Source organism: Quercus lobata, chromosome 2 (genome assembly GCF_001633185.2).
Source record: "Quercus lobata isolate SW786 chromosome 2, ValleyOak3.0 Primary Assembly, whole genome shotgun sequence".
Lineage (NCBI taxonomy): Eukaryota > Viridiplantae > Streptophyta > Magnoliopsida > Fagales > Fagaceae > Quercus > Quercus lobata.
Genome location: NC_044905.1, coordinates 22,058,481 through 22,081,796, shown reverse-complemented (window position 1 = coordinate 22,081,796; position 23,316 = coordinate 22,058,481). Strand labels below are relative to the sequence as shown.

At 33.9% G+C, this 23,316-nt stretch overlaps 1 protein-coding gene, 1 non-coding gene and 1 pseudogene across 2 annotated transcripts; 1 reads left to right on the top strand and 2 right to left on the bottom strand.

Moving 5' to 3' along the window:
• Nucleotides 1-231: 231 nt before the first annotated feature.
• Nucleotides 232-9,551, bottom strand: LOC115974969 (probable L-type lectin-domain containing receptor kinase S.5). Its single transcript, XM_031095569.1, has 3 exons — nt 8,840-9,551; nt 1,847-2,569; nt 232-1,535 (listed from the first exon to the last, which is right to left on the bottom strand). The coding sequence occupies exons 1-3, from the start codon at nt 9,246-9,248 to the stop codon at nt 397-399; spliced, it is 2,271 nt and encodes a 756-aa protein (XP_030951429.1). The 5' UTR covers nt 9,249-9,551; the 3' UTR covers nt 232-396.
• A 7,776-nt stretch (nt 9,552-17,327) lies between these two features.
• Nucleotides 17,328-17,399, top strand: TRNAG-UCC. Its single transcript has one exon. It is a non-coding gene; the product is annotated as a tRNA-Gly (tRNA).
• Nucleotides 17,400-17,603: 204 nt separating this feature from the next.
• Nucleotides 17,604-21,288, bottom strand: LOC115961218 (annotated as a pseudogene).
• Between the last annotated feature and the right edge of the window lie 2,028 nt (nt 21,289-23,316).

Genomic DNA, 23,316 nt, shown 5'->3' with positions numbered 1-23,316 from the left:
TATACTACAACTCCCTAATTTGGAATCCTGGCTCCGTCCTTAGTCATACATTTTAATTTCAAATCCTACTAAGTACAGCTCAATAGTTTCATGGGATAATTAATCATGTCAAGACAAAAACATTATGGGATATTTGTTAAAAGAGCATAGAAGACATTTTTGACAAGAAAAGGGTAGTGGGCGATTTTGGGAACTACGTTAAGCATTAGCAAGGGAATAGGGATTTAGAGCTTTTAAAAAGGGATGTCTATTCCTCATTTTAAGGAATAGAGATTCATATGAAATGATTATTACACATAATAAAAACATAACTAAACAACTGTATAGCTAAACCATAGGAATAGTTATTACATTACAATATCTATTACTGTCTACCAAACATCTCCTATGTCACTACTAGTCACATTGGACCTCAATCTCATCTAGCGATGGCATAGATGATTGAAGCAATGCAGAGCCACTTTTTGAGCCAAAATTGATATCCGTGGTTGTTGTGGAAGAAGAAGAAGTAGAAGAGAACGATACATGTTCTCCACTAGGTTGATTTCCTGGAAAATTTATTAAGGGCTTGTTTGGGTTCATAAGTGATGCCATAGATGATTGAAGCAATGAAGAGCCATCAGTGGCTGTTGTGGAAGTAGAAGAATTAGAAGAGAAAAATACAAATGCTCCACTAGGTCGATTTCCTGGCGAATTCATTATGGGCTCATTTGAGCTCATAAGCGATGCCATAGATGATTGAAGCAATAAAGAGCCATCAGTGGTTGTTGGGGAAGTAGAAGAATTAGAAGGGAAAACTACATATACTCCACTAGGTCGATTTCCTGGCAAATTCATTAGGGGCTCGTTTGGGTCCATAAGAATATTCACCACTTTTCTCATCTTGGGCCGAAACATTGAATCTGGGTGCAAACATGCAAGCCCTACAATCAATGTCCTCTTCACTTGCTCCTCGTCAAATTTGCCTTGGAGCATTTGGTCCACACACTCGAGCAATCCATTTTCCCCGTATAAATTCCATACATAGTCTACTAGACCATGTTCATCCATGATATCCTTTGATCTTTTCCCACACACAACTTCAAGTACTACCATGCCAAAGCTATACACATCAGATTCAGGGGTAGCCTTTCCTATGAAGCCCATTTCTGGTGCCAAATATCCTGGAGTCCCTGCTAGCATAGTTGTAACAGAGGCATCATTTTGGAGAATTCTTGCAAGACCGAAATCACCAAGATGAGCATTGAAATCAGAGTCTAACATTACATTGTTGGGCTTAATGTCTCGATGAACCACAGGGTTACCACATTCTTCGTGCAGGTACAGTAATGCCGAGGCCAACCCTGTCAATATTTTGTACCTAGTTTCCCAGTCAAGAAACTCCTTTCCTATGAAACGGTCTAGGCTACCATTTGACATAAATTCATACACTAGGAGTAGATTCTCTCCCTCATGGCACCAACCTTGTAGTTGCACAATATTTTTGTGCCGCATGCGTCCTATGGTGCATATTTCTGCCATATACTCTCTTTCACCTTTAGTTTGAAGAGTAAAATAAACAAGTGTAAGCACAAAAACTAATCCTGACAAATTAAGGAATTAATTCGGATATAATTATAGGAAGTACATGAGTATTTTGTTGTTTCAAAATAAATATGATGTACTCACGGTTTATTATTTTGTTAAGATCCTCAAATGGAGAAAGTCCATTTTATTGTTAAAGATTTTATTTCATATATATCTTCAAATTAGTAATATTTAATATATCAATTTCAAATGGATCAATCTAAACCGTGAAGAATATTATCAAGAAACAATGCAATAGAATTAGAACAAAGTAACAAACCTTGTTTTGAGGTTGCCGAAATCTTCTTGACAGCTAGGACTTTTGGAGGAACCGAGATAATACCTCTGTAAACACTTCCAAATCCACCCTTACCCAACAAGTTTTCCTTGCTGAAGTTGCGAGTAGCTTTTGAAAGCTGCTTGTACGTAAACTTCTTAGGGACATTTGCTGCAATCCTAGATTGAGTTTCTATATCTAGATCTCTCTGATTTTTCTTCCTTAACTTTCTTAAAACAGATGGAAGAAACATGCAAGTCACTATAACCAACAAAACCATGAAACATGTTGTAACACTAACCAATACGGTCTTCTTGATTTTGTGGTCCTTTTCATGCCCATTGTGGATGGAAGAGAGTGGCAACGGCACTGATGTGAAAACCCAATCAATGACCTTATGGCTTTCTGAGACAAGCCCCGTAGAAGCCGTAAAGCCCACGAAAACGGAGCTTGGAACTGTGTCAGACATGACTATTGATTGTTCGAGAATGGTCACTAATGGTTTCCCAGAATATCCAACTGAAATTTGAAGCATGTTTTTCCAACCATCGTAGTCAATTTTGACCTTGATATCTCTTCCACTTTTGAGCTCAATGCCAGTGTCGTTAAGACTCTTTGCTGCAATCGGATTTATCATGCTTGTTGTGTCAATGCCAATATGGTTTCCGTCTAAATCATATTCATTCTTGAAGGTGTCAAGCTCCACAGCTAATTGCCGAACAATACCTACATTTCCATTTTATTTGACACTTTAAAATATATTTTCAAATGCTTTTTCCTAACAAATTAAACCGATCAATTGGCTCAGTTCCTTGTGATCCAAACCTCCAAGTTCGTTGACTCTAGGCAGCTAGTATATGCTTATATTCCTGAGTCTATAATGAGGACAAGAATTGGTTTGTGTTTTTCATCCATAGTGTTAAGGTTGTTGTGTGATTGTATGTGATAATTAAATGAAGAGAAGAATCATAAAAGATAGAGCACACACAAATGTTTACGTGATTTGGCCTCAGTGGTGGCTCTAGGAATATTTTTTAAGGTGATCACTAAGAAATTTAAATTATACAAAATCTAATTGAAAGTTCGGATTTATGTGAAAACACAAGAACTTGTTTAGACCCCCAATTAAAATTACGGCTAGATTGTTTTTACTCTAACTTATCTAAGTGCGGAATAAGAGTAAATGAAGTGCAATAAACCAATAACTATTTTAGTGCATAATCATGAACAAACAACAATAAAAATAAAGCACAAGAATAAGGGAAAAGAGATACAACCACAAGATAACACCAAGATGTGTTATCGAAGAGAAAACTGAATAACTCGGCGAAAAACTTCTCCGCGACCCTCCCAAGTCGAAATCGATCCACTAGAGAATAAAGTTGGAGTACACGAATAACAAAAAACCCTCTAAGTCTAATCTACCCAATGTACTTGAGCTCTCCAAGCTCCTGCTACCAACGGACTTCTCAGAATCATGTCTTCTCTAACTTTCCGGATCCCACAATAAGCCCGATTGCATCCATCAAGCCTTACTGGTTTCTTTTGGCAAATTCCTGAAACTTTTCAAACTCCAAAACATTCTCTACACTCTACATAGGTGTGGGTTGTGTTTGGATACAAATCTCCTCTTAAGGTATGACAATGAGAGAGAGAAAGAGAATATACTATAATGATTTCTCATTAAGGATAAGTAACTCTCTCTCTAAAAGATAGGTATGTTGTCTTGTAGAAAACCTATCTAGAGTTTTTCTTCCTAAATAGCCTCTCATACTTTTGTGGGTAATGAGTGTATATATAGTATGAGTGAAGGGTAAGAAAGTCACACTTAAAATCCTCCAGGCAGAACGTTTCGCGAGTACTTTGCGAGAAGGCCTTACCCATGAGACAGTCGCGAAATCGACAGCCTGGCATGACTCTTCAGCTTCCAGCATGTGCTTCTCACGTACCCTTTTCACGATATACTCTTCTCACGAGTTAATCGCGAAATTGTACTGATTCTTCATTTCATGCTCGATTCTTCGCCAACTTAATATTAAACCGAATGCAATAAAATCCCCCAAAATACAAGAAACAAAATTATAGCAATTATAACGTTTTTTGTCATGGAATAAAGCCAACATAAAATATAGTTGTAAATCAAAATTTTACGCTAATAAAAAAATAAAATCAACATCACAAAAAAAAAAAAAAAAAAAAAAAGCAAATAAATGAAGTATTACAATTTCTTTCTACTAACAAAGAGAATGAAAAAATGGTCTGAAAGGAGATAAAGTGGAAACTAAGAATGATGAGATGAGTGTAATAAATTTAGAGATATTCTAAAATGATAATACAGAAGCAAAAAATGTAGAGAGGGAGCAAGAGAGAGAGAGAGAGAAATGGATGATTTTTGTTACAATTGCAAACCAAGTCACTAAGAAGAGAAAAATTGTTGCGATTGCAAAGTCAAAAAGAACATAACTACTGGCACCGCCAAAAAGAACTCACTACCATAGTATTACTCTTAATACCATTTTTTAAGGGTGAAAAAAAAGAAGAAATTATGGATTATTTTTATGTAATGGGTTGGATGAGTTACAAATTTGAATGATTCAAAATTTACAAAGTCAAAAGATAACATACCCTCAGAACGTAGACGACCCATAGCACTAGTGTAAGGAGGGAAGGCACCCCTTCTTACTTCAATTGGGTTGCCATTCCAAAACCCAAGAATAAAGAAAAACTGTCTTCCAAAGTCTATTAGACGTAGGAAGAGACTCAATCATCCTATAGCCAAAGTCTCTAGCTGAAAATTGGCAAAATCCAAGAAACTTGTAGATCTCGCAGGTTTGTAATAGTAAAGGAACCCGTCCACTGTGAGAGGATGATTCCCTTCAAATGCTTCTCTCCACAAAACTTGCATTGCCACAATTATCCTCCAACCATTGGGGTTAAGTTGGTTGAGTCCAATACCTAAACCATGGACGAGTTCCCTAGCAAAAGTGTTTAAAGGCAACCTCAAACCACCTAAAAGGTAGGATTCGTATATACCAACTCTAGGGGAATCTAGAGTATAACACCATTTACCAAGAGCAGGAAGACGAGTGTGAACGTCCATAGGAATCTGGTACATATTCCTAAGTGTATGAAGCCTATCTGCCTTAATTTTGGATAGAATGTTCATGGCACAACATTCCAACACATCGTCCACCTGATCAAAAGAAGGTGGGATGAATGACGTAGGAGCACTATGTTGATGGGCAGACGATTCAGATGCTACCCTTTTCCTCATCTCTTCCTAGAAAACCTTTAAAGGAATTCCAGTAGTACCAGACGAATACCGTTCGTTCGAGGAAGTACTCTCACAACTACTATCCCCATTACTATCACTACTACTATTGCTATAATTATTCTCATCATGATATTCATCTATCTCTCTGTCGTCCTTATCACTAGACGAGGAAACTATGATTTTAGCCATAAAGAAAGCTTTAAAGAAGAAAACCTTAGATAAGGAAGGAGATGATACCTGATTCTAGATGGAGAGGACTAAGGATGAAGGAGGACTCCTAGACGAGGCGCGAAGGACGAATGATGTCAGAAAAGAAAATATGAGAAAGTGATAGGGTAAGAGAGAGATTAAGCTATTTATAGGGGACCAAGTGGGTCATTGAAATGACACGGACCAACCAGAAGATGCCTTGTGGCCATTTTTTTCAAGGAACGAAGTGACGCGACCTCCTAACCACTATGATCAAGCCACATGGCAGCATCTATATCGGTTGATTTCACCAAGTCATTTAGCACCACGTGTATGACCCATCAACTAATCAGAAAGTGCAATGTAAAAATAAAAAGTAAAAATAAAAAGAGAAGAAAAGAAGAAAAGGAAACAAGTACGACGAAGGCATAGACAACCTATGGACAAGGGGACAACTGATGGTGATCAACAACATGTATTCTTCGTCCATAGTGTCCAAGATCAACAATGTCCAAAACAACCTTCAAAAAGGAAAAAGAAGTACGCATCACAAATATAAAATAAAGACTTGCAACCAGGTCACTGGTTGTCCAGCAAGGATCTGGTCATCTAAGGAAAGTACTGTCGTCCATACAATATTCAAGTATGGACGACTAATAAACACTTAGTAAATTTTCGAGTGTTTTCTACAATCTCAAATGGTTAGCCCACTAACTCACATCTCGGAACGTGTGGTGAATTCCCCAAAATTCGCTCCACATTTCCCACTAAGTCCACACATCCCCCCTGATATTAGTGGCGCCCAACAAGTAGACCAACTCCAAACTCTCTATAAAAGGACCAAGCCTCATCTAGCTAAGGTACGTATTCACTATTCATCCACTCACTACTCTTGTGATCTAGAGAGAGAACTGACTTAATTGTCGGAGGGTCCTTGGTCGGTTCACCCCGGTCACATTTGATAGTTATTTTCTTCCTTCTCAAGTCACCTAACCGTGGTGGAAGCTTGTAGCATTTAACCTACTGATTTTCGTGAATTATCAAAATTCAATACAATTATGTATTTAAATTTAATGAAAAACTTAATAAATATATATATATATATATATCTCACAACTAATTAGTACGCGAATGTCAGGTTGTATTGATTATTGCACATTTATTTGTATATATCGTATGTACACATCATTCATTTTGTATGTTAAATGTGAATATGTTTAAAAACTGCGGACAACACATGTGAAATTATAAACATTATGTGCACTAGTGTATAGTTAGGGTCCATTTGGCTGGAATGGTGAAAAAATTAGAGAATTGAAAATATTGAAGGGATAGAAAAGTGAAAGAATTGAATAGATTTAGTTTTCTTTCATATGTGTTTGGTTGAAAGGATGGAAAAATAGAAAGATGGAAAACTTTTTTTGTTTAGTTGAAAAGAAAAATGAGGAATAAAAATAAAATTGATAAAAAATTACTTTTATGTCCCTATTAGATAAAACAAAAGTAATACATTATATTTTTATTAAAATTTTATGTATCAATGAATACTTCATAAAAAAAAAATAAAAAAAAAATCATAAGAAGTTCAAGAATATAAACGGTTTTCTTTAAAAATAAAAATTAAAAAAAATAAATAACGTGAAAAGAAACCAAAAAAGAACTTTGTGAACGGGGGCTCGGTGAAGAGCCAGGAGAAAAAAGACAAAATGTTCAATTTTTTTAACATGGCTGGGTGAAGAGCGCATGAACTTGTGAATGTGGCAGCAGCTAGTTCAAATTTTTTTTTTTCCAAAATGGAGGGGTAATTTTGTCCAAAACGCCAATGAGCTTTTGCTCTTTATTTCCACTCTCATTTTTTTCCCAATTTGGTTAGGTGAAGTTTCGGTGGGTGCCGACAGAAAACTGAGTCTCACCAATTTTATCCCCCTTCCTTCTTTCATCCAAACACCCTTCTCACCCGTTTTCTCCCATATTTCTCACTTTTTTTTTTTTTTTCATCTTCCCCAAAATCAATCCAACCAAACATAAAATTAATATGTAATAGTAATTTTTCCTTTTCTATATCCCATTTGGAAAAAATGCTCATACACTCCTAAATTTTAATACAGTGGCCATTACATCTCTAAACTTTTATTTTAACCAATTTAATCAGTTATGAATTGCCACTATCACTATCACTAAATTATCACTATAAATTGTCAACTTTTATATTAGTCAACAATGAATTGTCACTATTAACTTTTATTTTAACTAATTTACTCCTTAAACTTCGCACATATACCAAATCACTACCTCAGTTAGTCTCTGTTAAAAATTTTAACAAATATGCATGTGAGACACACTTGATGTTTAACCTACCAAATCTGAAATCTGAGAAGAAGAGAAACGTTCTAAAGTGAGAGAGAGACGATGATTAGAAGTTAGAACCACTGTGGCATCCCTACCTCTGCGCCGGAAATTTTGTCCCACCGTCCATGGTCCCGTCACGCTGTTCAATTGCATATCCATCTCTTGTTCGATAGCCACCATGTTACTGACATTTGCATTCCAAATATTTTCCAAGATGCGTCAATTTTGAGACTTTATTATCTTACAATGAACTCTGATTTACAAGGCTGGATGTCTTCACTGATGTTTGACGATGAATTCCTTGGAAGCTACAATCAACAACCAGACCAAATCCAATAACCGAAATAGCCGAGTCCCCCACAATCTTTACCAACCCAACAAAGAAAACTAACCAAAACCCACCAATCAAATTCCAAATCCCAACAACGCACACCGAATTCATCAAAACCCCTTTTTTTTTGTAAAAAGAGTTACATATAAATTCCTTTAATCAAAAACTAAATTGAAAAAAAAAAAAAAAAACTTTGTTTTATTTAAGGTTCTTGGAGATCAAAGTGTAGGAGCTTTAGAGGCGTAATTCCCCTGTCCAGATCCATTAACCTTCCTAAAATTGAAACTAACTGGTTTTCGAAATTCTCGACTTTTTTTTTTTTTGGGTTTGTGGTGCGGATCCATATATACTGTTGAATGGCACTGCGAGACCACAGATGGCAAGATGGATTTCTGGCGGCGGAGGGAGGGATGTTGCGGTGGTTTTGACCGATAATCTCTCTCACTCAAAACGTTTCTCTATTCTTCCACTGAGTTCAGATTTCAGATTTGGTATTTTAAATGTCGTGTCTCACGTGCATATTCTGTTATAATTTTAACAGCAACATGAGTAAAGTTTAAGATTAAATTGACCAAGTTTCAAAAAAAAAAAAAAAAAAAGATTAAATTGACCAATAGAAAAGGTCAAGGGTATAACGACAACTACTCTAAAGTTTAGGGGGGGTGGGATGGCATTTTTCCATAGCCTATTTAAACTTTTAAATGTCGTGTCTCACGTGTTTGATATATTTTTCTATCCCAAATTAATGCAATTTATATTTCCAGGAAAGGGTCTAAAATCCAAACAGAAACATTAAAATATTAATACATATAAATAAATATATAAATATATATATATATATATATATACTTACCTTCGGTTGACCGATCAAGGATTCCGAGAAAGAAGCCATGGCTATCTGGTGGCGACGGATCAAGATTTGGCGCAATAATAAACGCCATTCCATCTCCTGAATCAGTTGAATTCTGGAAGGGAGAAATTCTAACAGTGAAGATGGTTGAGATATTGGCTGGCCATGCAAGCATAGGGTGGGAATACAGAACCCGGCCAACCTTGGTTTTTAGCTGAGTGAAATTGCCGGGTTGTGGCTCCGGTGTAATGCTCAAATATCCATCGACTGCAGTCGCTGAACCCATGCAAATAAGCTCTCCATTGCTGCAACTTTCAGGATTGAATGTGGGGAAAGAGAAGGTGATAGGGTCCATCACGGAGCTCAAAGAAGGTTGAATAAGAAAGGTAGAGAAGAACAAAAGCAAAAGCATGGTTGTAGATTAGGGACACAGCATAAACCAAAGACAGTTTCTTATGAGCATATAAGAACTGAGTTTAGATTGGAATGTAGTTCATTATTCCTAAAAGATGAGAGGGTGTTTAGATTGGGTGAAAAACAAGTTATATTTCATCACCCATAATCCAAAATACAGAGCCATTCTTTGGCTTTGTCCCCCTAAAATTTGGAAAAAACCACAACTGAGATAGAGTGAGAGATGCTGAATTGAAAAGAGATAGAGAGAGAGTTTATGGTGGACGAAATAAAGTAAAAGGAAGAAGATGAAACAAAACAAGTGAAGAAGGAGAATGTAGAAATATAAAAATGATTAATTGTGTGGATGTAAAAAAGGCGGAGAAAAAAAAGAAAAAGAAAAAGAAAGGCCTAGAAGATAAGGCAGAGGTGGAGCCGTGGAGGATAATAAAACAGAAGAAAACAAATATAAAAATGGTGGCATGTAGGTATGTGGGAAAGCTAAAACCAATGACATAATTGGGAATATGGGATAACATTTATGGTAGAGATATGAGTGAAAAAAAAAAGAATGTAATTTGGTCCATAATTACTAAAAGGATAATATAATTCTAGTATAATATATTTTTTTACTATATATGAGCTTAACATATATATATATAACTTCTTTGATTTGTTAATAAGAATTAGAGTTTCATGATAATTTTTTTTTTAATACTACAGTCGCTAACTTGGAATCTTAGCTCTGTCCTTACTTAATTGTTCTTATCGCTCAATAATTGACTTTGAGGGATGAAAGGCGGAAACACATTTTCGTTGGGTCCATAGTCAACTAGTGGATCCCACCTACGTGTAAAGTCACCACCCACATTTAAAGTCACCATCGATGGCAGCTCACCAACAGCTACAATACTGTTCACTTACCAGCTTTTTTCTTTTTTTTTCCTCATTTCTCCCTAACTTTCACTTTCCCTTACCAATTTTTCCAGCCTCCATTGTTCTCTGTTTCTGAAAAGGTGGGCTGATGCTCTAAAATCTCCATGATTCGGTGTAGTGAAAGCTGCTTTCCCTCTTCTTCTTCTATAGATCCAGGCCTTGCTACCCATTTTCTTCGGTGAAAGCTCTTGGGTTTTCGTTTCTGTTGTGAAGCTGTGGGTCTCTCTACTGCAAGTTACTCACATGCCATGGTCATCCTCAACCTCTCAGTCTCGCGTCTTAGTTATAATTTTTAATTTCTATTGTTGGAGAACATTGTTGGTGCATCTAATAGAGCACGTAACAAAGCTGGGCTTATCCCTTCGTAACAGTAGTTTGTATTTGTATATATCTTATCATTTGATAGCTATTTGATTTGGATATCCAGTCACCATATACTATACAATAAAAATTAAGCTTAGAAATCATGGTTATGCCAAATAATTACATGATTTTCAAAAAAAAAAAAATTATTACATTAAATTGCTGAAATTTTTTTAAATTTTTAGATTTTTCAATAAATTCATTAACTTAAGTTTTTAGATTAAATTTTTTTTTTTTAATCTTTATCAACTTTTTTGAATAAAGTAACAATAAGTATTCTAATGAACTTCTTCTTCTTTCTTTTTTTTTTTAAAAAAAAAATTTATAAATTAACAATTTTACTAATTTATGTTAGTATTTTATTTTAATTTTTTGGGATAAACATTTATCCTACATCATCAATTTCCTAATAATAAAATAACAAATTTAAAAGTATTAATTTTTCTTCACAAAATTTTTTCTTTTGGAATAAATAACAAAAAAATAGCTAATATTTATTAACTTTAACGTAAACTAAAAAAAAAAAAATTCTAATAACATTAACTATATTTTTGGGATAAAGTAAAAAAAAAAAAATATATATATATATATATATTTATATATATGTAATTAACATAAATTTTTTAATTACGTAAACTATTTTTTCTTTCTGTTCATATCAAATTATCAACTTCTTCATAACTAAAGATTATTTAATATAAAGTGGGGGTATATATACGGTTTGGTATATTTTTCCCTTTTTCCTACCGTACAGTTTCTTGATGTATTCTTTCCTTCTCATACTTACCTTATCTATGAAACTTTCATGTATGTATTTTGCCTTCTTCTTTTTTTGTTTTTTCATAAAATTCCCTTCTTTATTTTTTTTTTCATCAAATTGAATATGTTTTGTGTGCGGGTTGCCTTTTGTTTAAGTTATTTTTGTTAACTTTGATCTAATTTATATGCTTTTATGGTTTTTAGAATCAATTGTATATCTTCCATGAAAACTAATATATTAATTTTAACAAAAATTTTATTCACTTTTTGTAAGATCTGTTTTCCAATATATGTAGATCCCACAAGTAGCCATGAGACCAAGATTTGAGCATCCAAAACCATGATAATGAACATCACTCCACAAAGAATGGAGACAAAAAATTGATTAAATATAAAAAAGGGTGATGTAAAAACAATGGATATTTAAGGTGATGTGAAATCTCCATGACTTCATTGCCTCCCCCTTCCTGTTAAAGTTAATTCAATTTTCATGTGAGTATCTTTACTTTGATTCTAATTCCATATATATTTTTTAATGCTTAGAAATTAATATTGTTTGTAATTATTGAATTCAAAGTTTCTTTGTATCTGTAAGGACGCGATTCGTGGCGGACCGTAACAGTGTCGGGTTCGCACGTAAAAAGGCCCCTAACAATATCATTTGTAGAGCGTGGGTTTGGAAGGCTAGGCCTTGATTGACAGGCGGCGGGCTTTCGCGTTGTTCGTACGAGTTTAAGTTTTCCTTCACCCCTGGAGACTTTCTCCTGGAGGTGGGCTGGGAGGCTCTGGTTTTTGGCCATTTTTCCCACCCTCTCTATAGATTACTTACTTTTCCTTTTATACTAGCTCGCGTCCACTGTCCTTCGTCCACGCGTAGGGTTAAACTTTCCAAGATTGATACTTGTCCCATCAGTCCATATTCAAAGTCGTTTAGGGATGGTTGTAAAAGCCAAAGAATGCGGTTCTGTCAGGTTCAGAGCATTAAATGGCAGTAACAGCAGCTTTCCCTGGATATTTTAGATCTTTCTTCCAAGTTTCAGTCCTATACTGTCTTTACCTCTCTTTCAGGGGGGGAACTTTGGGTCTGCCGAGGACTGAGCTGTCCTCGGCGGCATCCATAGGCTATTTTGTCGAGCTTGGGCCATAACCCTCCTCGGCTTGGGCCTTCGGATTCTCCCCGGGTAGATAGGCCTGGCCCATAAATCATTTGGGCCCCACAGTATCTATATATTTATGTGTGTGTTATTGTGAATTTTGCTTTCAAATTTTTTATTTATTTATAAATTTGGGTAGTTTTAATTTGTAAATTTGGGATGATTGCTTGGGGTTAAAGTAAAAATATTAGGTCAATTTTAATCATAATTCATGCAATAGTAGGGTGTTAGATGTTGATATTAATTTTATGCTTATTTACATTAATTAACATAAACATCTTAGCATGTTTAGTATCGATATTAATTTGACACTTTGAGATGCAAGCGCTTCATTATATTAGTTTGTATTTGTGTATATCTTATCATTTGATAGCTATTTGATTTGTATATATCTCATATATTTGATATGTAAATAAAAGCACAACAAATGTCAGAATCTTATATATTTTATAGTTTATAATTTCTATTTGATTTGTATATATCTTGCTGTGTACATACCTCTATATAGGCTGTATCTATAATTGGAAACATCATCCAAGCTTTCTCATTTTGTTGTGTCTTTATTTTCTTTAGCATTAGTTGGAATAATATAGAGGATATCGATAGTGGTAGTTTGGAGCTGAGAAGGAACATTGAAGCGGAGAGTGTCCTACGCGGGTACGTATATGCCCCAAATGATATTTGACCATTTTGGCCATTGACTTTGTGGTAAAGTTGTATTCACTGTTAATCTTGTTCTACATAGTTAGATCAATGGTTAGAACATGCAATCAAATGGTAATCTTTGTTTTGCATAGTCAACCAACACACACACACACAAAAAAAAAAAAAGGAAGCCCAAAACGCTTTTCATACGCTCCCACACGTCTTTCCTCATTTTTTTTTTTTTTTTCAAATTTACCACGAAGTCAATCTAATGCCAGTAGATTGTTCTTCCTTCAAATTTCTTTCATACTTTAGAAGAGTTGTTAACAAGTCTTTTGAAGAATAAAAGAAGTTTGTGCCCCATGGTAGAGAGATTGCTTGAATGGTAACATTTTGCATTTGGGGCATTTGACTTGGAATATTTTTGGTATTTTTTGGAAATTTCTCTTGTATTTCCTACAAAGAAGATAGTGGAACAAGAATTAGTTGCAGCTCCAGGAAATATTTTATAGGTGATTACTAAGAAACTTAAATTATACAAAATTTAATTGAAAAAAACTTGAATATATTAACATCACAAAATATGCATGTAAATACATAAAGTTTTATAAGTTCATTCTACGTGTTTTCATATTTTAAATTCGTTACATGATAGTTTCATTACCAATGTTATAAGCTACATCTCTTCAATATACTTAACTAAGCAATCATTCATCTACTATTGTGTTTGTAGCATTACTCAATTAAGATGAAAATTCAACTCAACTTTAATTTTTGTTATTGCATTATTTTTGTTGTATGCATATCATTATTGGTATGTGTAAGTGGTGTTACTCTATTAACAATTCGTCACATAAAAGTTGTAAATACACTACCTCACCCCTAATTACGTCAAGAGTCTAATTTTTGTCTTTAATAATTACTACCCCACTACTACACATGCCACACTCAAGAGACAATTAGACAATTAATCAATGGTAAAAATACAAATGGCACTCACAAAGGATAATGTAAAATAGAATAAAAAGTTATTTTTTACATTTATATAATCCCAAAATTCACTTGCATTAGATTAGTCAAACTTGTGTAAAATAAAAAAAAAGAAAAAAAAAAGAGCTACATTGTTACTATTGCTATGTAAATTGTTAAAGAAATAATAATAAATAAGAGAAAAAGATAAATGAATTGGGAGAATAATGAAAAATTAATAAAGAAATAATATTTTAATGAGATGTAGTATAAAATAAATAAGGTAAATTCCACTAATATACCCTGAAATTAGTTATTTTTTTCAACCATCTTAGGGACTAAGTTGGCTTTAGGAACCAAAATAATTAGTTTTGAAAAGTAATAAGCTTGATTGATATTAGCTCAAATTTCAAGATATGTTAATGAAATTTACTTAAATAAATAATTTGATATAAGGTATTTTAAAAAATAATTATGTAAAATAAAAATAGTACATTTTTATATTAAAATAGACAAAAACATTTTGCACAAGACTTGAATACCACAATAATTCAATAAGTAATATATTTTTTTTTTGAGAAATAAGTAATATATTTTAAAATTTCGGCTTTTAAGCTTCTACACGAAGCCCAAGGTCTTGTAGCAAGTTTAAAATCGGTAATTTGGTACGTCACTTTATTCTCCAATAGTAGTCTAATATCCATTGAAATTTCTGACTTTAAGAGCAACCGCATCAACTTGTGGAAAAGATTCTGTCTATTTTACACTTAAAACTTACGCTTTTAAGACTCAAGATCTATGTGACATTCACACTCGCCCAGCGAGTCTTTTGGACTTGAGTTCTAATATGGATCTCGAGTTTCTAAAACTCGAGATGCTATTTTCCTTTATTGTTTCAAACGTTGCCTAACTAACTATATACAATTCTTTTGCATTGCTGTTTTGCACATTACTTCGAATCTACGTGCTTCTTATAAATTAAAAAACATTAATAAACATTTACACAAAAATCAAGGGTGCCTTTAATAAATACTATTGTTTACAAAGAATTAAGTCTCTAATGCATCTTGATCTTGAAATATTTTTATGAGTAAGATCATCTTTCTGCGTGTACGTACAAATCCAACATTTTCAATTAGCGTAAGTGACGTTTACTTACACAGTAAAGGAATTAGACTATTGATATGTGTTTAATAACTTTAATTGTTTATGTTTATGATGGGTGACGGGCCGTAGCGGTAGCACTAGGAACTGGAGTTCATTACTATCTTTGACTTGAACTATTTTATTTGGCTTTCTTGGTGACTGGGTACTTTCTCTGTTTTCCATCAATTAGGTTCCAGAAAATGTTTAGTCGGTAAAATTTTTTAGGGTTAATTAAGGTATTTGAAGTTCGTCTATACCAAAAATTGATGAGTGTTTTGGTTTAATGATAAATATATTATTAGGAATGAACGTTATAAGTTGAAATTCTCTTAAAAAAAAAGTACTCATTAAACTAAAAAAGTCATAAAATATGCTAATAGTATTATTTACATTATTGTTATTATTATTTTTGATAATTTGATAGTTGAGGAGAGAAGATTTGAATCCTAATTATATATGTTGAAAATATCAAAAAGTACTAATTGAACTACATTACTCTTAATCGGTTTAAAAATAAAAACTTGATGGAATAGAAGCAAGATTTGAACAAGAAAATGTGGCAGTTCTGTAATTATTACAATATTTTTATGGTCATTTACTAATAATACAATATTAGACAATGAAAGAAAAAAAAAATTGTTGGTTCTTCAAGATATTTATAAAATATTCCAGCCATGTCAATTCACATATCGCCAATACGACTTTGGATCTAAATTTTCCATTATTTGAGTTTCATTTGATTGCATTCTAACTTAGGTAACACCTTCTATCTGTCAGTGGTTAGATTATTTTTGCTGCTAGTATTCATAACATACGAAGGGAACATCACAAGAATCTTTCAACATGAGTAGAAAAAGTGCATGTGGTTCAAAAGAAAATTTAAAATTTGTGTTAAGTGAAGACTCGTTATGATAATGAAAGTAGAGAATAAACAACAATTTTCCAGGTTGTTGGGGTCCTTGTGGTTACCAAGTGTCAATTTTTAGATGGTTCATGGTTGGCCTTATTGGACTTTAGGTTTGTTTTTTAGAGTCAATTTCAAAACTCACACCTACCCAAGTAAGATCGGTGCCTACCATTTTCACTTTTAAGCTGAATTCAAAAGGAAGAGTCCAAAATCTAAATTATGAGGCTCATTATTTTGTTGGATATTATTAAGACATTAAAGTGGTAACATTACTTGCCATGTATCTATGGAAATAGTTGTTGCTTGAAGTTCTAGGTGAACATTTACTACGTCAAAACCAACTATTTGGACCTATTCTCACCTTGGTGCGCGTGATAACACTCAGCATCACCATATGGGAATCCCTAGGTCCCTAACCTTCTCTGTCACCATGGATTTTTTCTTTTTCTTTTTTGATGATATATTTTTCTAGTGGATAAGTTCTATCTCAGTTCCTCAACTCCTTCTTCCAATTTTTCGTGATTGACAGTCAAAATTTGCAATACTCACATGGTGCTAATGAGTCCATCATGTTGAATATCCAAATGATAAGTCATTCATCCTCTTGGCTTGTATGAGTTGTAGCTATCCATTTTAGGTGGTTGTAACCAAGACGGTCATATGAGACATTTCTTTTGTAACATATTTTGTGAGAAAAATATCTTAGAAGACCATTTCATAAAATAATTTTTTACCCGTGAGAAGGGATTTGAAATCTTAACAACGTGACGGAATTTAGAAATGAAAATTTTCCAACTCCAACTATTTTTAGTTGCTTTGGGAATCACTCTCTCAATCTTAGTTGGCTAGATTTAGATTGGGATTGGCCAAGTTTTCATCAATCAATTATGCTACTTCTTTGGGGATATTTTTGTTATTTTGTGATATATGCAAAAAAAAAAAAAAATTATTATTATGGGTTTTCCTTTATTCTTGCGAGGGGAACAAAATTTCATTTGAACTAGTTAGAAAAAGATCTTTTCCTTGCATTACTGATTTCACAAAAGGCTTGGACTGAATCCTAATGGAGAAAATTGCAGTTTGGGTTCGGCCATTTGGAGCTCACATGGTTTTATTTGGGTCTTGTTTACAGAGTAGATAATAACATCCTAAATCTGGCTTTTCTTAAATTCCTGTAAATTCAGTTATATAAGAACAATTATGCTCCAGTATAACAGCAGCGTTTGTAGTCCAACGGTTAGGATAATTGCCTTCCAAGCAATAGACCCGGGTTCGACTCCCGGCAAACGCATGCTTTGATTTTGTTTTCAAATGTATTTCTTTTTGGCTTTGAGACACTAATATCCGTTTGTATCCTTATGACATCTTAAAGAACCTTTGCATTACAGAGTCATAGATTTTACATTAAGTACAGATCTATACTTTTATTGGAGAATCGATCATGCGGAAACAAAAATATTATGTGTAAATTGTGGAAGGGCCATTATTGGACCTCATTATGTCTATGTCACAGCAAGTCATATTGGACCTCAATCTCATCTACCGATGCCATAGATGATTGAAGCAATGCAGAGCCACTGTTAGAGCCAAAATTAGTGGTTGTGGAAGTAGAAGTAGAACAACTAGTCGGAAACCCGTGCAACGCACGGGAACTTACCTATTTATAATAGACTAAAATAATTTTATAAAATTTTAAATTGATTATGAAACTATACTATCTTTTTGAGTGACAATTTGATGAATAAATCATTGCTTGAATATGCAATGGGTTGCTAAACATCTAGCTAACAAATTTAGATATTGCAAAAAAATAACTAAAAAATTCTAATGTTAAAACTTCTGAAAGGAATAAAAAAATCAAAAAATTCACTGGCATTGTCTAGAAATTATTGAAACAAAACAAAATATATATTACTACCAAATAGAGAAATATAAGAGAAAGATAGGTTACCTTCAAAAAATTTAAATGTTCAAACTTTCAAAAAACAATAGAATTAAAAATCAAAAAATTCAAAACCTACAAATTATAAAAACAAATCAAAAAAATATAGTCATTATTGCAAGACAATTTCAGTAAGGATGGAAAGCTTTTTTAAGTTTCTTTTTATCCAATTCTTCCTAATTGATGAAAAATTTGGTTCAAACATTGTCAAACACTTTGAAGGTGCAAATAATATAGGCTTCCAACATAATTTTTTGTTAAATTTGATTGCAATAGTAAGTTTGTACTGAAATTATAAACTTTGACACTTTCAATGACGATAACTATTAAATCGATATAGGAAATTAAAATTAAATTTGAACTCATAATGGAGATTAAATTATAAACTTACTATTGCAATCAAATTTAACAAAAGATTGGAATAATTAAAACAAAACAAAAAATTACCTCTCAAATTGTCCCCATAGTTTCAAAGTCCTTTAAATCCTATGCAGATTCAAAAATTGTCCAACAATAATGAAACGAATCAAAGGAGATTTGGCAATTCTAGGTAATGTGATATGATCATTCTTTGTTGCTTAGCCGCCCAATAGGTAAATGTTTATTGTTGTTTAGTCACCAATTAAGCAATCCAATAAAAAATAGAGAAACAAAAGATACCACTTTTAAATTCGTTCTTCAAACGTTACACTAGCAAAATCATTAGAGAGAGAGAATTACAAAGAGACAGTGACAAAATTGGTGAATCTGCCAGGAAAAATATGATTTTGAATAGCAGATTACATCCTCTAATACGTGCTTAGTTTCAGCCTTTGTGTGTTTTCTCAGGGTTTGAGAGAAGCGAATGAAAGAGGCTACGTGAGATGTTTTAGGGTTTGAGAGAAGTGGATGAGAGGGGAGTGAGATATTATATATATATATATATATATATATATATATATATATATATAAGAGACTCCTGTTAGGACTCTCTCACTATTTAGTTTAAAAAATTAAAATTTTTTATAAATTAAAATGATGATGTGGAAATTTGTGGGAGTTTCAGAGGCTTCGGTTATATATATATATATATATATAGATTAGAAGAGACCAATAAGTATACACCACTAGGTCGATTTCCTGGTAAGTTCATTATGGGCTCGTTTGGGTTCATAAGAATATTCACCACTTTTCTCATCTTGGGCCTGGACATGGAATCTGGGTGCAAACATGCAAGCCCAACAATCAATGTCCTCTTCACTTGCTCCTCATCAAATTTGCCTTTGAGCTTTTGGTCCACACACTAGAGCAATACATTTTCTCCTTATAAATTCCATACATGGTCTAGTAGGCTATGTTCATCCATGATACCCTTTGCTCTTTTCCCACACACAACTTCAATTACTACCATGCCAAAGCTATACACATCAGATTCTGAAGTAGCCTATTTCTGGTGCTAAATATCCTGGAGTCCCAGCTAGCGTTGTTGTAACTGAGGCATCATTTTGGGGCATTCTTGCGAGACCAAAATCACCAAGATGAGCATCAAAATCAGAATCTAACATTACATTGTTAGGGTTAATGTCTCGATGAACCACAGGGTTACCACATTCTTCGGGCAGGTACAGTAATGCCGAGGCCAACCCTGTTAATATTTTGTACCTAGTTCTCCAGTCAAGAAACTCCTTTCCTGTGAAACGGTCTAGGCCACCATTTGGCATAAATTCATACACTAGGAGCAGATTCTCTCCATCATGGCACCAATCTTGGAGTTGCACAATATTTTTGTGCCTCATGCGTCCTATAGTTCATATTTCTGCCATTTACTCTCTCTCACCTATAGTTTAGAGAGTTAAAAAAATAAAAGTATAAGCACAAAAACAAATTGTAGGAATCATTTGCAATAAATCATAGGAACTAAATTACAAGTTAAATATTGTTTCAAATTACATGTGATCCACTCAAGGTGTAGCATTTTGTTAGAATCCTTTGGAGATTGTCTATTTTACAATTAAAATTTTATTTTATAAATCTAATAGTGTATGTAAATGATGTGATACTAGATATATATTTAGATTTATAATACTTATGTGGACCATGAAATAGATCCATTTCAAAGGGAGAGGATCATAATACTTATAAAAGCATATAATCAAGAAACAATGCAATAGAGGTAGAACAAACCTTTTTTTGAGTTTGCCGAAATCTTCTTCACAGCTATGACTTTCGGAGGAACCGAGATAATACCTTTGTAAACACTTCCGAATCCACCCTAACCCAACAAGTTTTCCTTGCTGAAGTTGCGAGTAGCTTTTGAAAGCTGCTTGTACGTAAACATCTTAGGGGCATTTGCTGCATTCCTAGATCGACTTTCTATATCCAGATCTCTCTGATTTTGATTCCTTAGTTTTCTTAAAACAGATGGAAGAAACATGCAACTGATCAATATAACCAACAAAATCATGAAATTCGTTGTTACAATGATCACTATGGTCTTGATATTGTCCTTTTTTTCAAACCCTTTATTGGTGGGAAGGAATGGCAATGGCACTGATGTGAATGCCCAATCAATGACCTTATGGCTTTCTGAGACGAGCCCCGATGAAACCGTAAAGCCCACAGAAACGGAGTTTGGAACTGTGTTAGACACGATTATTGATTGTTCGAGAACAGTCACTAATGGATTCCCAGAATATCCGATTGAAATATGAAGCATATTTTTCCAACCGGAGAAAGTTTCTCTGCAAACTGAGTTGTAGGAACTCTCTCCAAACCGTGAGATGTCAAAAGGAAAAAATGACACCTGTCCCACTCATTAAAACTAAAATTCAAGAGAAACAGGAGAGTGCCTAAACATTTGGGTTAACAGAGTCCACTTGAATTTGAATTTTTGTGAGTGGGATAGGTGTCATTTTCTCCTTTTGACACCTCACGGTGTGGAGAGAGTTCCTGCAACTCAGTTTGCAGAGAAACTTTCTCCTTTCCAACCATCGTAGTCAATTTGGACCTTGATATCTCTTCCACTTTTGAGGTCAATGTCAGTGTTGTTAAGACTCTTTGTAGCAACTGGATTTGTCATGCTTATTGTGTCAATACCAATATGGTTTCCGTCTGGATCGAATTCATTCTTGTAGGTGTCAAGCTCCACAGCTAGTTGCCGAACAACACCACCTACAATTGTGTATTTATACACAAGTTTACACTCACTGATGTGGGTGATTTTTTGCTCAAATAGTTTTAAATTAGTTACTTTTTCCATTTTGCACATTTATGCGCAAGCTGATGGGGATGCTTTAATAACTTCATTCACGTGGGGAGAGGGTCATATAGACATAGTAGCATTATTTTGACTTCATGGTAACTGTACTCAACTAGTCCAGCTTTTTATTTTTGGATGGTAGGACCGAAAAACCCATGTATTGAGACACTTCTTCCATTTTACCCTCACACTCTGATCTTTCTTCACGATTCAAATTGGCCCAATTCCCTATACTTTTTACTTTTTACACTTTGGGTCTGTTTAGATACCGCTTATTGTTGAAAGTTGAAAACTAAAAACTGAAAACGCTGTAGCAATATAATTTTTAAATGTGTGAAAAGTGTCGTGGAACCCAGTTTTAAAGTTGTTTTTACTAAAAAAAGTACTTGTAGGTCCCGTAAACAGTGCACATGGCCCACTAAAATACGATGGACACAGCTGAAAATTCTTTTAAGCTCTATCCAAACGTTCACTTTGGGTTTGTTTGGGATCCGTTAATTTTGCTGAAACAAAATTTTTTTTGCTGAAAGTACTATAGATAAAGGTAAAAGTTAACTGAAATAATGCAATAGGACTTATAAATAGTACCAAAAAGTACTGTAGAGCCCATAAATAGTAACAAATATAAATTAATGCTAGTAGATTGGTCTTGCTTCAAACTTCTTTCATATTTCAGAAGACTTCTTAACCGGTTTTCTAAAGTGATAGGGGTACTTTTGACTAAGGTTCAACAAATCTCAGTAACACCACGCAAGGAAACTGATGGCGCCCACGGGTCTGTCAATCTCACAAGAGCAGACGAATGATCCAAAGGGATGGTGTGAAAAGCAACGAGGCCACGTTAATGCCCGACACTAGAATCTTTCAACATGAGTAGAAAGTAGGAACAATGAATGTGGATCAAAAGAAAATTAAAAATTGTGTTAAGGGAAGACGTGTGTGTGTGTGTGTGGAGGATAAGGTAGATTTGACATGCTTTTGACAGGGGTGTTTGAAAAATATTGCTTAAAACATATGTTTAAAACAATGGTTTTTGAAATCACCTTTGGATTGATTTTGAACAACAAAAACTAGTGCTAAGTGGCACTTTCGTAATTAGGTTGAACAGTATTATGGGCCCACCGGTCAGCTTTTTGAAAGAATGGTCTACTCTCTCACCCACACAGACAGCAACCCAGCAGCATTTAAAAAATATTTTATATTTATTTTGTACTTTGCTGATTTAAAAAATATTTATTTTGTACTTTGTTCAGCTTTTTTTTACCATCTAACACACACATACCAAACACATATTTTATGTTTTTGAACACTGAAACATGTTATTTAAACCATGATACCAAACACATTTTTTTGTTTTATAAACACTAAAAACATGTATTTCAATAATACTTTTTAAACTACAATTTTCACATCTTTTTAAACAACAATTTTTGAACTCTATAACCAAACGGGCCCTAGATTGTTGGCCTTATTGGACTCAGGTTCCTTTTTGAGACTCTATTTTGAAATTCACTCCACCTCGAGGAAGATCGATGCCTAACATTTTAAGTTTTCAAAAGAGACAGTCCAAATTCTAAGAAGGGGGTTATGGACAATAAAGTAACTTTAACTTAAAATAAAGAAAGAAATAGGACAATTCAAATCCGTTGGTTAGTATAATCGTGAGTCCAATGATAAAACATCAGTAAAATAGTACAAATTTCAGTAGTAGAGAGACAATAACTTATCACAAGCCTAGCAATAAGACTTTCGGGAAATGAGAGTAAACATTACTATTTCAAGACTATGCGTCTTTCATCTCCTCCTCTCCCACGAAGAACATGCCTAACGATGCTACTTAGGACGGGTGTGCTTCTTTCCAAGGAGGTGAGTCGTGAGCATCAATTTGGACATGTTTTATAGGTAGAAACATGATTCAAATCACATTCTTTCAAGGGTGGCACATTTCAAGCAACCTCATGGCTCTCTTCGCACCACTACCTCATTTATCACTGAACGGTCATTTAAGGGCCTTAGATAATGATCTGA